A 13,465-nucleotide genomic window follows, 5' to 3' on the forward strand; every position below is an offset into this window, starting at 1 on the left:
CTTCTTTTTAGTCGCCCCACGACTACAGCCTGAGAGAGAAAAGCAAATATTTTAAGTTTCTCGATTAACTTTTTTTAGTTTGCTTCTCGATTACCATATTTGAAGTGGTCATTTTACGAAAATGTTTTTACTTGAGAAGTATCACATTACACTCTGATAAAACTCAGAAGGGAAATACACATAGAGAATGCATGCTACGATCAGGATCATGAAAGGTTAGAAATTGAATTGAAGATTTATTACCAGGCTTATGCCTAGAGTCAGATTCTGGGGAACAAAGAAAGATAAAAAAGAAGTGGGGTATGACGTGTACCCAATAAAGGAAGGAAGTGAAAGGGAGACGGGAGGACATTTGTCTCGGGACTGTCTGCTTTGGGATCAGAAGAGCCATAGCAGGAGGGAAGCTGATACTGGCGGGGACATCAGGAAAAGTTTCCATTCTGGCTCCACCCTGCATTTTTGGACTCTGCCCCATGTATAGTGAGTTCACATACAGCCCCAGTGGTAGCAACCAGAATTGAATGTAAGAGAGAGCAACTGCCAAAGAAAGAACAAAGGATTCTGGGCTCATCCTGCTACTTCGTGGGCTACATGACAGGCCAAAGGCAGAGGAAGAGTAGCAACCATAAAATGGCTCTGCAGGGTGCAACCAAAGGATACATCCACCTGGGGCCTGCAGCCAAACCCTGAGCATCTTGTCTCCTGATTTTTTAATGCCTTTGTGATGCAAATAAAACGCAAACGGCTGTAGATTTTAAATACACAACTTGATGAGTTTGGAGATAAGCATATACCTGTGAAACCAGATCCACACACTGTGCCAGCAACATATTCATAGCCTCCAAATGCTTTCTCCCACCTGCTTTATTTTCAGAAATAAGAAAGCTTACATAAAGGTTGGGGGCGTAGCTTAGTGGTACAATAGTCACCTAGACATCCTGAAACCCCAGGTTCAATTCCAATCGCCACAAAAAGCAAGGAAGAAAAACAAGAAGAGTGAGAAAGAGGGAGGAAGTAAGTTGGTTTACATAAGATCAACCCTCTTAGCAAAATACCATGTAACCAACACAACATTGTTGACTCTAGGCACCGTAACTACACAGTAGATATAGGACTTAGGGGTTTACATGGCTGAAACTTTGTACCCTTGGACTATGACATCCAGATCCTCCTCCCTGCATGAGCCCAAATGAGATTCCACTAAGTGAAATAACCAGATGGCAAGGAGGACGCCATGAAACCACCTCTATGCTGCACCTAATTCAGGGAAGAGTGAAACTGATGAGTCTCCATCATCACTTGCTCTCTGCTACAGATAGGAGAAGAGCCAGGCTTCTAGCAGTTCTCGCTCAGACAGCTCGTGTGCCCTTGCGCCTCCTCCATGACCTTTCACAGACTCACCCATGCACTACCTTCCACTCCCCATCCCAAACCCAGCAGAGCGTGTGGAAAGTTGATTCTGGTGCACACCCATTTCCAGATCACTGTAGAATGGGTCTTCCATTTGTTTAATGGGATATCCCCTCAATGTTCCAGGAGAACACTTGCCCTTATTTCTCAGCCTAGAATCACTTTCATTGTACTATCCACAGAATGTTTTCATTTTCCTTCTCATTTACCTATTACAAAAGCTGGTATGTGTACTTTAAGTGTATATTTTACATACTACTCCTTAGATTCATCTTTATTTTTTTTATTTTTTTTGGTTTTTCGAGACAGGGTTTCTCTGTGGTTTTGGAGCCTGTCCTGGAACTAGCTCTTGTAGACCAGGCTGGTCTCAAACTCACAGAGATCCGCCTGCCTCTGCCTCCCAAGTGCTGGGATTAAAGGCGTGTGCCACCACCGCCCGGCTCCTTAGATTCATCTTAAATTAGTTTTTTAACAATATCCATTATAATCAAAGAGTACTTTTCACATTTTCCTATTATAGATACCTAACTATCTGAAATGCATACATGTGAAAGTATGCCTTCCATGAACAAATAATTCACACTGATGTGTACTGTCTAGTTAGGGAACTGAAAAGCACCAGAAATCCAGAGCCAAGTTTCACAAACTATTATAGTATAAAAAACTGCTTTCAAGATTTGATGTCTGGGGGCTGATGAGATGGCTCAGTGGGCCCAGTACCCAGCACCCACATTGGGACCTAACAGTGGTCTGTAACTCCAGTTCTAGAAAATATGACACCCTCTTCTGTGAGTACGCACTTCATGCATGTGGTGCACAGACAGATGCACAGGCAAACCACCTATACACTTAAAATATAAATAATATTTTTAAATGCTATAAAGTATGCTTAATACTTTGTAATTATTAAATATTTAAATATTGACTTAAAAGTTTTAAAAGCAGCTGTTTTGTTTTGCAATGCTTTTATGTTCTCCAATAAAGAGATGAAAGATCCGTTTTCAGACTGTGATGGAAAAGCTTGTCTCTATAGTTACACTGGCCAGTCAGTAGGTTCAAAAGCCTGAAAGAATAGAGGGTCATTATAATCATTATTATATTTTTCCTCTGTCTTTTGACATTCTAAAGAACTCTAGACAACTAATTACTGGGTGCATTTGGGTTGAATGAACACAATGGATACAGTGAAGAATAATTAGTTACAGGCTAAAGCATGTATCCTGGCTTTAACCAGGCAAACTCTATGGGCTCATAGAACAAAGCTGGCGTTTATGGACTGCCTTGGGCTCTACTTTGCATTGGATTTGGCCAGTATTGGCTGGAAACAAATGGGGATATGTATGCCCCTAGCTGGTGAGTGGTGTGCTCTTCATGGGCTCTGGTCTCTTTGGGTCCCCTGTCAGTGGGCATCGGAGTGATCGTCATCCCCACCATACCATTTTAAATATTTTCTTTATGTATCAAACCCTCATCAGACTGAATGTCTTAAGTGTGAATGTCTCTTTTCTGACTTCACTCTGCCTCTTTGATAACAACAACTACGAGCAACAATGTAAAACTGTGCACAATGGTTGCACACTTGGTAGACTGGGGTTCAGCTCCTGTTAAAGAATTACGCAATTCTGCATCAGAGGCTCTCTCATGAGATGGCCACTAAAAGCCATACGTACAGAGCCAAATGCACATTCAAGCCTCAAGAGAACACTGCTCCAATTATTTATCTTATTGTTGAATTAAAAAGTAGACATTGAAACCATCAAGAAGTCACTAGCATTCCTTTAAAATCCCCAAAGTTTACAAACCACCAAAACCACAATCAAAGTTATATGCACATAAAGAAGTTTTCCTAAGTGAAGTGTTTATTTTTTAAGTGGCAAAATTACGGAGCACACCCTCCCTCTTCTGCTCTCCTCTGAGTGCTCTCCCTCCTTTCTGTCTCTCTGTCTCCCTGTCTCTATCTCTAGTTCCCTCCCTCTCTCTATCTGCCTATCTATCTATCTATCTATCTATCTATCTATCTATCTATCTATCTGCCTATCTATCTATCTATCTATCTATCTGCCTATCTATCTATCTATCTATCTATCTATCTATCTATCTATCTGCCTATCTATCTATCTATCTATCTATCTATCTATCTATCTAGTCTATTATCTATCTATCCATCACATGCACGCCTGTGTGTCCACTTGTGCATAAAGGAGAGGTTTAGAATCTAAGCAAGTGTAACAGTTGACAACAGTACTAATAGAAGTTACATAAAGACCTGGACTTGACGTGACTTTGCAATCCCTTCCTCTGTAAATGGAAGCAGAGTCATTAACTTGCCTCCAGTCCGAGGGAGAAGCTGGGATCCAGCGAGGGTTATCTATTACCCAACAAGGAAACACATCACTAAAAGCATCCATCTCATAACTGCTTGAGTCTAAGACTTTATAGGCAACAGGGCTATAAATGCAGGATACGAACACAAGAGCATTGTGTTTATGGGAACTTTGTGTGATGAGCCAGGACGTGTCCACTGATACCCGTGGTGTTCGGCAAACTGTAAGCACTTGTGGATGCTGCTGAAGAACCCGGGCCAGGGAAGGAGTCAAGGCCATAACATCACAGGGTACAGAGAGTCCAGTAGCACTTCCACACTAGCTGACTAAGCCGCCATAAAAGGAGACTACAGAGACGGTGCAATATGGCTCCAGGGAATATTCCCCACAAAAGACATTGTGTTTATGGGTTCTAACTTAATGAAATTCTTCCAGTTCTATTATGGCCTTAACTGCCGAGTGGTATGAGGTACAGAGTTCTCCAGGATGGTGTTTTTCCAAAGAAGAGGAAGCATTCACGGGGGTGTCACCACAATCACTTTCTGGATCCAAAACTAGCTCCTCTGCCCTCAGCTCCTCTTTCACATCCTTTCCCTGAGCTCTCAAATTACATCACTCTCTGCAAAAGCAGAAGTCATCTGTTCTAATAGAACCCATGCTGCGTGCTACACTTTCATCCTCCTAGCAGACCAGGGCATCTGGAAAGTCAGTCTTTGTATACTGGGGAAAGCTATGTCTCAAATAAGTCGAGGTCAGCACGATGGAAAATGTACAGCGTTTTACGGAACTGGTCACACTGCCCACTGTCCTTCCCCACCTCACTCTCCCAAGCATCCCTGAATCCGGAGGGGTGAACAGAAACTCCGGAAAAGGAAACATCTTTTACCAGAGACTGGACAGTGTCTCAGGAAAGCATCACGTTTCTACCTTCGACTGTGTGATAGTCTAGACAGTTCCGCACAATGGCATGTAACATGATATATATATGTCCTCACTTGTGTATCAGCTCAACTGCCCTCTTTTCCATTTTATTTTTTTGATATTGCTGATCAAATAAAAAGGATGGGTCAGTAACCCTCATAAAGGACTTTAACAAAACAAGAAAACTTCCTTTTTCAACAGGTCCTTGCACCAATGTAGCCATCTCTCTGGAAGAAAAGAATCATTTGCTTTTATTTAGATTGTCACTGATTGTAGAGATGTCTAGACAAACCAAAAAAAAAGAAAGAAGGCCTACCAGGAATAAAAACGATACAGGGAACATCACATTTAGAGATGGGACCCATCTACCTCGGGAGCTTCCAAGGCCTGAGGGACCTGCTGCAGTGACCGTGGGTGGCTGGGCCCTTACCTTACCACACTGCTTACATTTTCCATCCTGCCGCCGCCTGTGGACCCAGTGATGACGTACAAAGTTCTGCAAGAAAATGAGGAGAAATGAATAAGTTTTAATCTGCAGCCCTTGGTGTTCACTGTTTGATGTTCTGGACTGGAGACTTCTAAAAGCTGCAATCCAAACCCATAGAAGCACAAAAGCAAACACATGTAGGCTGGACTCATGCAACAATAAACGTGAGCACACTCAGTATAAAGGAAGCTCCTTCTCCACTTGTGATAATCTTCCGCATTGTGCGTTCCACCGACCCCCTCCTCCAGCCTTGTCTTTCCAGGGCCAAGGGCACAGCAGATGGCACTCACTGCACTTTCCTATGAGTAAAGCCCATGAAGATTTGTGAATGGGTGAAGGATCTTCAGCTGGGAGGTGGCTGTGGCTCATAAAAGAAAAACCCAAAGAGTGGTGAGAATCTGAAGGGGAAGATGCTGATGGGATAATCTCCAATTCAACTGAACGATGCACACACAGTACTTCAAAGGGCGGGATGTGCCACACTATACTAAACCTTCTAGCTACAAGGAACTGAAAGGATCGTATCCTCAGGAACATTTCCTGATATGGGACATTGACTTGAGAAACTTGATAAAGTGAAAGAAGAGAAACGTCAAAGAAAAGAAAAGCTGAAGACAAGAAGGTTGGCATATGGATGACAATTGTTCATGTACCATTCTAAGTCACCTTGAACTAGACCGGCATTCAAGGTTGATTCTTGTCTTAGGCTGTAGGAAAGTCTTCCTTCCCAAGTGATGGTCATCACTGGGGTAGACTCAAGCAACTCAGTCTCCTCTGGCTGTTAGAATGCACCGCAGGAGGGTGTGTCATCTACAGACTAAAGATGGAGAGAAGCCTTAGCATCCCTCATTCCTCTTACACCAACAATATAAAGTGCTTCCTTCCCTCTGACTCCTGTCCTTTCCTGGATAAACACACTTTGCCTCATGCTAGCGCACCTCTTATAGAATTCAGCCACAAACCATATTCTCCCTTTAACAGTACCTTTAATGTATGTTGCCAGCAGATTACCTATTATATAGCATAGACACTGTTCTACATGGAGACAAAGAAAGCAGATCTGTCTAGAGCCACACCACCTTGAACATGCCTAGTAGAGTAAGCTAAGCAGAGACAGGACTGGTTAATACTTGGATGGGAGAAAATAGACCACTGTGAAAGGAAAGGAGGGAGAGATAGAGGGGGAGGGGGAGGGAGGGATGAGGGAGAGAGGAAGGAGAGAGGGAGGGAGGGAGTGATGGAGGGAGAAAGTAGAAAAAAGAAGAGGAGGAGGAGGAGGAGGAGGAGGAGGAGGAGGAGGGAAGGAAGGAAGAGGAACAGAGGAGAAATGGGAGGAGGAAGGCTGGTTGCTTGTGTCAAGACCTGAGATTCTAGGCAAGACCTCCAACAAGCATCTGTACTTTTCATACTAAGATGTCACTTCAATTTCTCCTAATAATGTCAAATCAATTTAAAATAAAGCAAAATATGGTCCCTGGAGGAACAATGGTGTTTTGATGATAGTAAATGATCCCAGGAATCAGTGTGATTTTCATCTTGCTCTTCCTACTGCTGCCATTCAGTAAAACAAAAACTCAATTTTCCATTGTTCTCAGAAAGAAGTTAATAAGAATAGCTAATCCTTACTAAGTACTCCTTTACACTTTTAACAATATTTTATATAGAGTAATTGTTTTAATCTTCATGAGAATGATAATGGGTAGAGATACTTCTTAGTAGGAAGGCACCAGAAAAGTTCCAGAGCTGTTAAATACTGAAATGTCTTAATTTGGGTCAATAATTGTAGTTTAGTGTCCTCACATCCCCTGCCTCCTCTTCTGCTGTTACAGCGATTGCTGCCACCCGTCCTTCAGTCCTGGAAACATATCTACCTCCTCATTAGCAAGCAATTAGAATGGGATTGCCTAAGTTATCTAGTATCAAGATCTTCTTCCAATGAGAGATCCTCAGGTTACTGGAACGATCCTAACGATTCTCCCTGAAGAAGTTTGGAGGACTGGGCTGGCACAGATGCCTGCGTAAGCTTCAGCACCCACATGGACAATGGCTGTCTGTGGTTTTCAAGACAGTAACTGCAAGAACGTGCAAAGTTGCTGATGTTTAGGGATAAGTTCAGTTCAGTGAAAAACCTACTGACTGGGAACAAAAGTCCTGGAGCACCTAGCTGCTTATTTGGCAGGTGACATTGATGCTAAGCCCTGGGCCTCTTTTAGAGATCAGTACCTCTTTATGAATAAGGACTGGGAAGTACAGGAGTCTCTGCTAACTTCAGTATGCCCCATCTCACAATACTGTAGAGTGCTCCCCGCTGAAGATCTGTTTTTACTTACATACAGAGAGGTCACTTAAAATGTAAGCATAAAACCAAAATTACTACTCCCACTGGCTGAGAGCAGGCTCTCCTCCCCCTGGGTTTCTGCCTCTGTTCTCTGAAAGATTAGATCCACTACTTCCTCATGACACTCTAATAAACAATTGCAATGACAGTCAGAAGTCAAAATGTTGAATATCTAAAAATGTCAAATAATAATTAAAAAGCATAGAAACAATTAATATAATAGCTGTTATCTTTGCAAGAACTGAAGGAAAACGAACATCATCACTAATGTTCAGAGAAATTCTCTACTTGGTGAGATTACAAACCACTCTGTGACTATCAATTTAAGGAGAGAAATGTTGGGAGGATTAGGTGCAATTATCTATGAGAAATCACAACTGACTCATGGGATCAGTTAGCTAATGACGGCTCCATTCAAAGGATTAAGCCAATAATTCCCACAAATCAGCAGTGACTTAGAAATGAGGTGGCTGACTGGATCATTTGTACCACAACACAGACCATTTGGCAAGCAGACTTATTGTCCATTTATGATATAAAACATTGTAACTCTATGGGAAATATTTATGTGACCTTATATGACTCTACCAATAGACATCACTAAGATTACCCTTCCAATGAGTAGATGGGAACCGAAGAACTGAGAGCACAGATAAAGTAACTGATTAAACTGACTAAAACTGTTGTTGCAGGGGAAGCTGACCAAGTTCCTGAAATCTCTAGTTGTATGATTTGAGATGCCACACGTCCTTCTGCGGAGAGTTCTTCTTAGGCCTAATATAAACTTATTCTGCAACTAAGTAAATAGTCAATAAATGTTTACTGAACTGAATAGAATCCCCAGCCTTATTTATCTGACAATTAAACCATGTGGTTACCACTGGGGAGAAGGAGGACCATCAACTGGCTTCCTCCATAAGGAAAAGAAAATCCATTACCATCAAATCACTATTGCTTCTAACCTTTTTTGCCCAAGGACTTTCAATTTTCATGCCATTTTCTTCTGACTGTCATTCATATCTCCTAAATTATTAGACTGAAATCAGATTCTTCACACTCTTTTCTTTGAGAGATTATTCAGAGCTCCTGAATTGTTCGGCTGAAATTAAATGTTTCACATTGTGTTCTTTTGACCATAATTCACATATCTCACATTGGTAAGCTGATATTAGATTTGAGATCCTTACACTGTTTATCTGATTGTTGATATATTGTTGTTAAGAAGGCCAACAAAGGCTTCTAAAACATTATCTTTATATTGTCCATCATAGTTTCTGAATTATTTATATACCGCTTCAAGTACTGGGCAAGAAAAAAAAAACTATTACTTATGGGTGTTAAAATATCAATGATACATTATTTCAAGGCTTATATTCAGTATTGGGAGCAAAAATATATAATTGTTCAGTTACTTTTAAACACCCAATTCAATTAAAAATATTATTCACTGAATACTTGAAAAAAAATTAGAAATCATAATTCAGTCCAGCGATCATGAGTAAGAAAACCAACCTCACAAAGGCACAAGATAGGAGTCCAACAAATACTCATTAAGAAACTGCCTTACAAAGATAGGACTCGCTGATCAGCAGTCTTGAGTCTCCAGACTCTTACCAATTAGTAAGAAAACAGTGGATGTGGATTTGAGGCCAGGTCAAACAAATTCTAACAGGAATATTCTTTCATTTCATTAAATGATTGACTTCCAGTCCCTTAATTAAGTAACTTGAGGGAGTCATGGTCACAAGCTTCATCTCCAGAAGCCCTTCATAAACCGCTGACTTAGAAATGAGGTTCTGATTAATTCTGCAAGAAACGGACCTTCTTACAAATGCATCCAGGCAGCAGATACGCATTGATCATTTGGTCCATCTATGTCCTGGCACAGTTATTTGGGGAAAAACTCCATGCATAATCCCTAAGGCTACACTAATGGAGAGAGACACTATCAGGAAAGCCAATGGCAATGTTCATAAATAATTATGACATACAGTATGACCTGAATGAACAGGACAACATATTTAGCAAAAATAAGTAAGCTTACTCTTCACAGGGGTCAACAGTGAAGAGCTCTACAATGGGCTGATGGGTTACCCCAAAATATTCATATGCTGTTATTCTAAACCCAGATATCACTGCCAGGAAAGGAGACCTTCGCCACGAACTTGGGTCAGGAGGATGGAGCCCTCATCAATAGGATTAGTGCCTTGTAAGAGGGACCCCAGGGAACCTTTGCTTTCTTTCTTCTATGCAAGGACACAGAAAGGCAATAGTCTGAAACCTTCAAGAGTGTTCTCACCAGCACCACACCATGCTAACACTCTGATCTTAGACTCTCCAAAAATGTTAAAACGAACAAAAAACAAAAAACAGTCTCTTTACTGATACTGAAACACTCAGTGGTATTTGATTATAGCAGCCAGGACTGACTAGGATACCCTCTGAGGATATGATGTTTGAACTGAAAAGCTAAAAAATCTGGAATATTGCTATGGAAAAACATAAATATCCGAGAGAGAGGAATACCTTGTCCCATGCCTCTGGAACTTAGAGACTGTCTCTTTGGCAGCTGGAAAGACACACAAGCAAGGTCAGATCACACGGGTCTTTCAGAAGAAAAAAAAAATCAGTGGGAAATGTCCTGGCCTGATTACTAGTTTTGTTGTTGTTGTTTAAAAAAAAAAAAAAAAAAAAAAAAAACATGCTCCTTAAATCATGGGCAAGTAGGAGGAACTAACCGGAAAATCATGGAGAAGTTACCACAGTGGTCAGAGTGAGAAATATTCATTCCTTAGTCAAAGTAGCTGACAGCAGACACGCAGGTAAATGGACGGATTTGAAATACGTTTATAAATAAAACTGACTGAGCTGCGAACTGACAAATGAATTTGAGGTTGAAAGTAGCGGAGAATCAATATGACACTCCCCCAGTGTCTGCAAATGGACAGGTCATTTTATAAGGTGAAAATAGATTGCAGAAGAAAGTTTTATGGTCATGATAGTAGTTTGGGTTTTTGATCTATTGTATTTCAGACGAGCATGATATAGCAAATGGACATGCCAAATAGAATCTCAAGAATGGAAACTGGGAATAAGCGTAAAGGCAGGAGCTCTCAGCTCTCCTGGTGACAGCGGGCAGAGGCTGGAGAATACAGATAAGTGCTAAACCCAGGGGGCCCTGCAGAGATGCAGAGGCCGAGCAAGGAGCACTGAAAGCAGTCAGGGATGGCCAAGGAAGCAGGGAGTCCAAAGGAGATGAAAGAGCACCGCTGGGAGTCAAGAAGAATGGATCGCGTGGATGTTTTGAGTATTTCTGAAAGATTGGATAAGGACAGAAAAATACCTACCAAATTTTGTATGATGATTAGCAACAGTGACAGACACCGCCTCAGAAAGCGGACTGAGTAAACTAGACAACAACAGGTTAACATGCCAGAAGATGACATACTAACAATAATCCAGACGGGTAACAGTTCCTAAAGCTTGGCCTTGAGCACAGAACTGAACATCAGAGCAGCAGCTATAGCACAGTTGGGAGGTAAGGAATGCTAGCGTTTTCCTTTGTGAATTTCAGCTGGAAGCTATTCCAGCACGCTTTTGCTGCTGGGAATATTCTAGGTGTGGCAGGTGGAGGGTGAAAGGCAAGGAAAGAAGAGAGATCCAGTCCTTGGCAAGGCTTTCAGAGAAGGCCGAGTTTGGGAGAAAAGAAATATTACAGCCAATGAAAACAATTTTTGAGACTTGCAAAGGAGACATTTTACATAGGATCATAACTGAGAGAGAGGCCAAGGGAAAGACAGAAAGAGAAGGGCGGAGCCGGGCGGTGGTGGCGCACGCCTTTAATCCCAGCACTCAGGAGGCAGAGGCAGGTGGATCTCTGTGAGTTCGAGACCAGCCTGGTCTACAGAGCTAGTTCCAGGACAGGCTCCAAAGCCACAGAGAAACCCTGTCTCAAAAAAAAAAAAGAAAGAAAGAAAGAAAGAAAGAAAGAAAGAGAAGGGCAGGAACCAGCGGCCGGCATATACACTCTTAGGTCAGAAATTCAGTCCCTCCAGCTTAGGAACACAAAGACGCCCCTGTGACTTTCAGAAGAAAAGCATCTTCCTTTGAGCAGTCCCTGGGGGAGCTCCCAGCAGCACTGCAGCTTTGGACAGCACCGACGGCACGCCACCCCCCTTTCCACACTCCCCTCACATCTTGCGGCCAAACAGTGGAAGAAACCAACCCATGAGAAGGTTAAAGCTTCCTTTCCCATCCCTACCACCTCCTGTCACCCTGCTGTCTCTCAGTCTTCTTGTTTTCATCATAATAAACATTATTCTTCTTTTACCATTTTCCTTTTTTTTTTTTTTGAGACATCATCTCACCCATTGTCCAATCTAGCCTCAAACTCCCAGATGCAAGGAATCCTCCTGCCTCTGCCTGTGGGATATCTGACACCACAAGTGTTCCCCACCTCGCCTGGCCTATACAATGTCTTTCTTTCTTCACTGCATTTCAAATGGCTGATATCTTCTGTGTGTTCACTCATGTTCCGCCCTACTCTACAAATTTTTCTAGTTTCATAGTACAAAGAGTCTGTCTGCGTTGGCCATTCACTGATAGCTTACCATTCTTTTTACAAATGCACCCACACAGATATGCACTGGGCAAATCCATCTGGGGGCAAAGGGGACGCCATAATCCTGATGCTTCTACAAGTAAACCCATCAGTTCTCCGGTGCATCCTTGGGCCAGCCTCGTCCTCCAGTCATCTTCTTCCAACAGGAGCTTGGCTTATTCTAAGGACCACTGCTTTCCCACCCAAAATGCATCCTTTACTAAATTCTACCAATTTGTCTTCTTTAGATTCATCTCACCACACCATGTTTCTCTTAGTTCAGATGCAATCATTTCTTAACCAGTCTACGGCAGGAGCTACTCAGACTGTCTTTATGTCCCCAGTAGTATGACCCCTTAACTATGTGATGTTTCCTTCACACTGCAGAGTAACATCTACTTCCACATCCCTGGTGACTGTTAGCCTGGCTTCCAGGGACCGTCCCTGTCTATCTCTCACTCATCTCCCACATCACACACCTTCCTAACATCTCTCATCTCTGCTTGCGTGCTGCTGTGCTTTCTGTCTAGAAGTCTGTCACTCTGTGTCTATCGCGTCCCACCCCTTGCCCTAGATAGCTCCTGAGAGAATCAGCCAGTGCCCATGTCTTCCAGGAAGTCCTTCATCTGACCGATTGGCCCTCCCTCTCTCGTGGTTACACAGGGCTGATTTGAGGAGAACAATGGCTGGGAAGGTTCCCAAGGGGTGAATCTCCAAGTGGAACTGAAACTTGTCTCACTGGGAATGCAAATAGACCAGAGGAAGCACACTTACCAAGAATTCTTATTCTTAAAGAGAAAATAGAAGCCAACAGTGTTTGGGAGAGAGTGGACAGCACTGGGACACACCGCACTGCCTGCTCAGGAGGGAGAGTTCTGTAACCTGAAAGTTTTTGCTCTGTGGATTAGAGAGTACAATTTGGAGTTTGGATCTAGAGTGTCTAGAATAGTATGGACAAAAGCGCTGCCTCTTGCGCATGCACACACACACACACACACACACACACACACACATTCCTCCCACTTTCTCTGAACTGCAGTAGCTGTCTCCTCCACACAAAGGCAGAAGAAGCAGTCCTATGTCCAGGCTCTCTCCTCCCCTCACAATCCCATCATCAAACAAACTGCTCTCGGTTCCAGTCTGTCTTCACGACCTGACCACAAGGAGATGTCCTGAGTACCAAACCTAACTTCCTCGGGTGATGGATGTGTGTGTTGCTTTCACAGGTAAAGGGAGTGGTAGACACAGAATAGGTAAGCTGCCCTGAGTCACACAGCATTCAGGCTGGCTCTAAAAGCAGCCCAACTGTAGCATGAACGTGGGTAACCTGTAACTGTGCTGTCTCTTACCCCCAGAATAGCTTAGACCCATCCCAAAGGGAAATC

General features: G+C 42.6%; 1 protein-coding gene across 7 annotated transcripts in view; it reads right to left on the reverse strand.

Annotated features, from left to right (window-relative positions):
* The window catches only part of Dgki (diacylglycerol kinase iota), a 448,005-nt gene that overhangs the window by 249,616 nt on the left and 184,924 nt on the right, over positions 1 to 13,465 (reverse strand). For all 7 annotated transcript variants that reach the window (XM_041675727.1, XM_041675726.1, XM_041675728.1 and 4 more), the window contains exon 6: positions 5,086 to 5,151. In XM_041675727.1, the coding sequence (XP_041531661.1) occupies positions 5,086 to 5,151 (66 nt within the window). The remainder of the gene's footprint in view (positions 1 to 5,085; positions 5,152 to 13,465) is intronic.

Source organism: Microtus oregoni, unplaced genomic scaffold, assembly GCF_018167655.1.
Source record: "Microtus oregoni isolate MIOR12 unplaced genomic scaffold, Mior012 000026F_ref0000081, whole genome shotgun sequence".
Taxonomy (NCBI): domain Eukaryota; kingdom Metazoa; phylum Chordata; class Mammalia; order Rodentia; family Cricetidae; genus Microtus; species Microtus oregoni.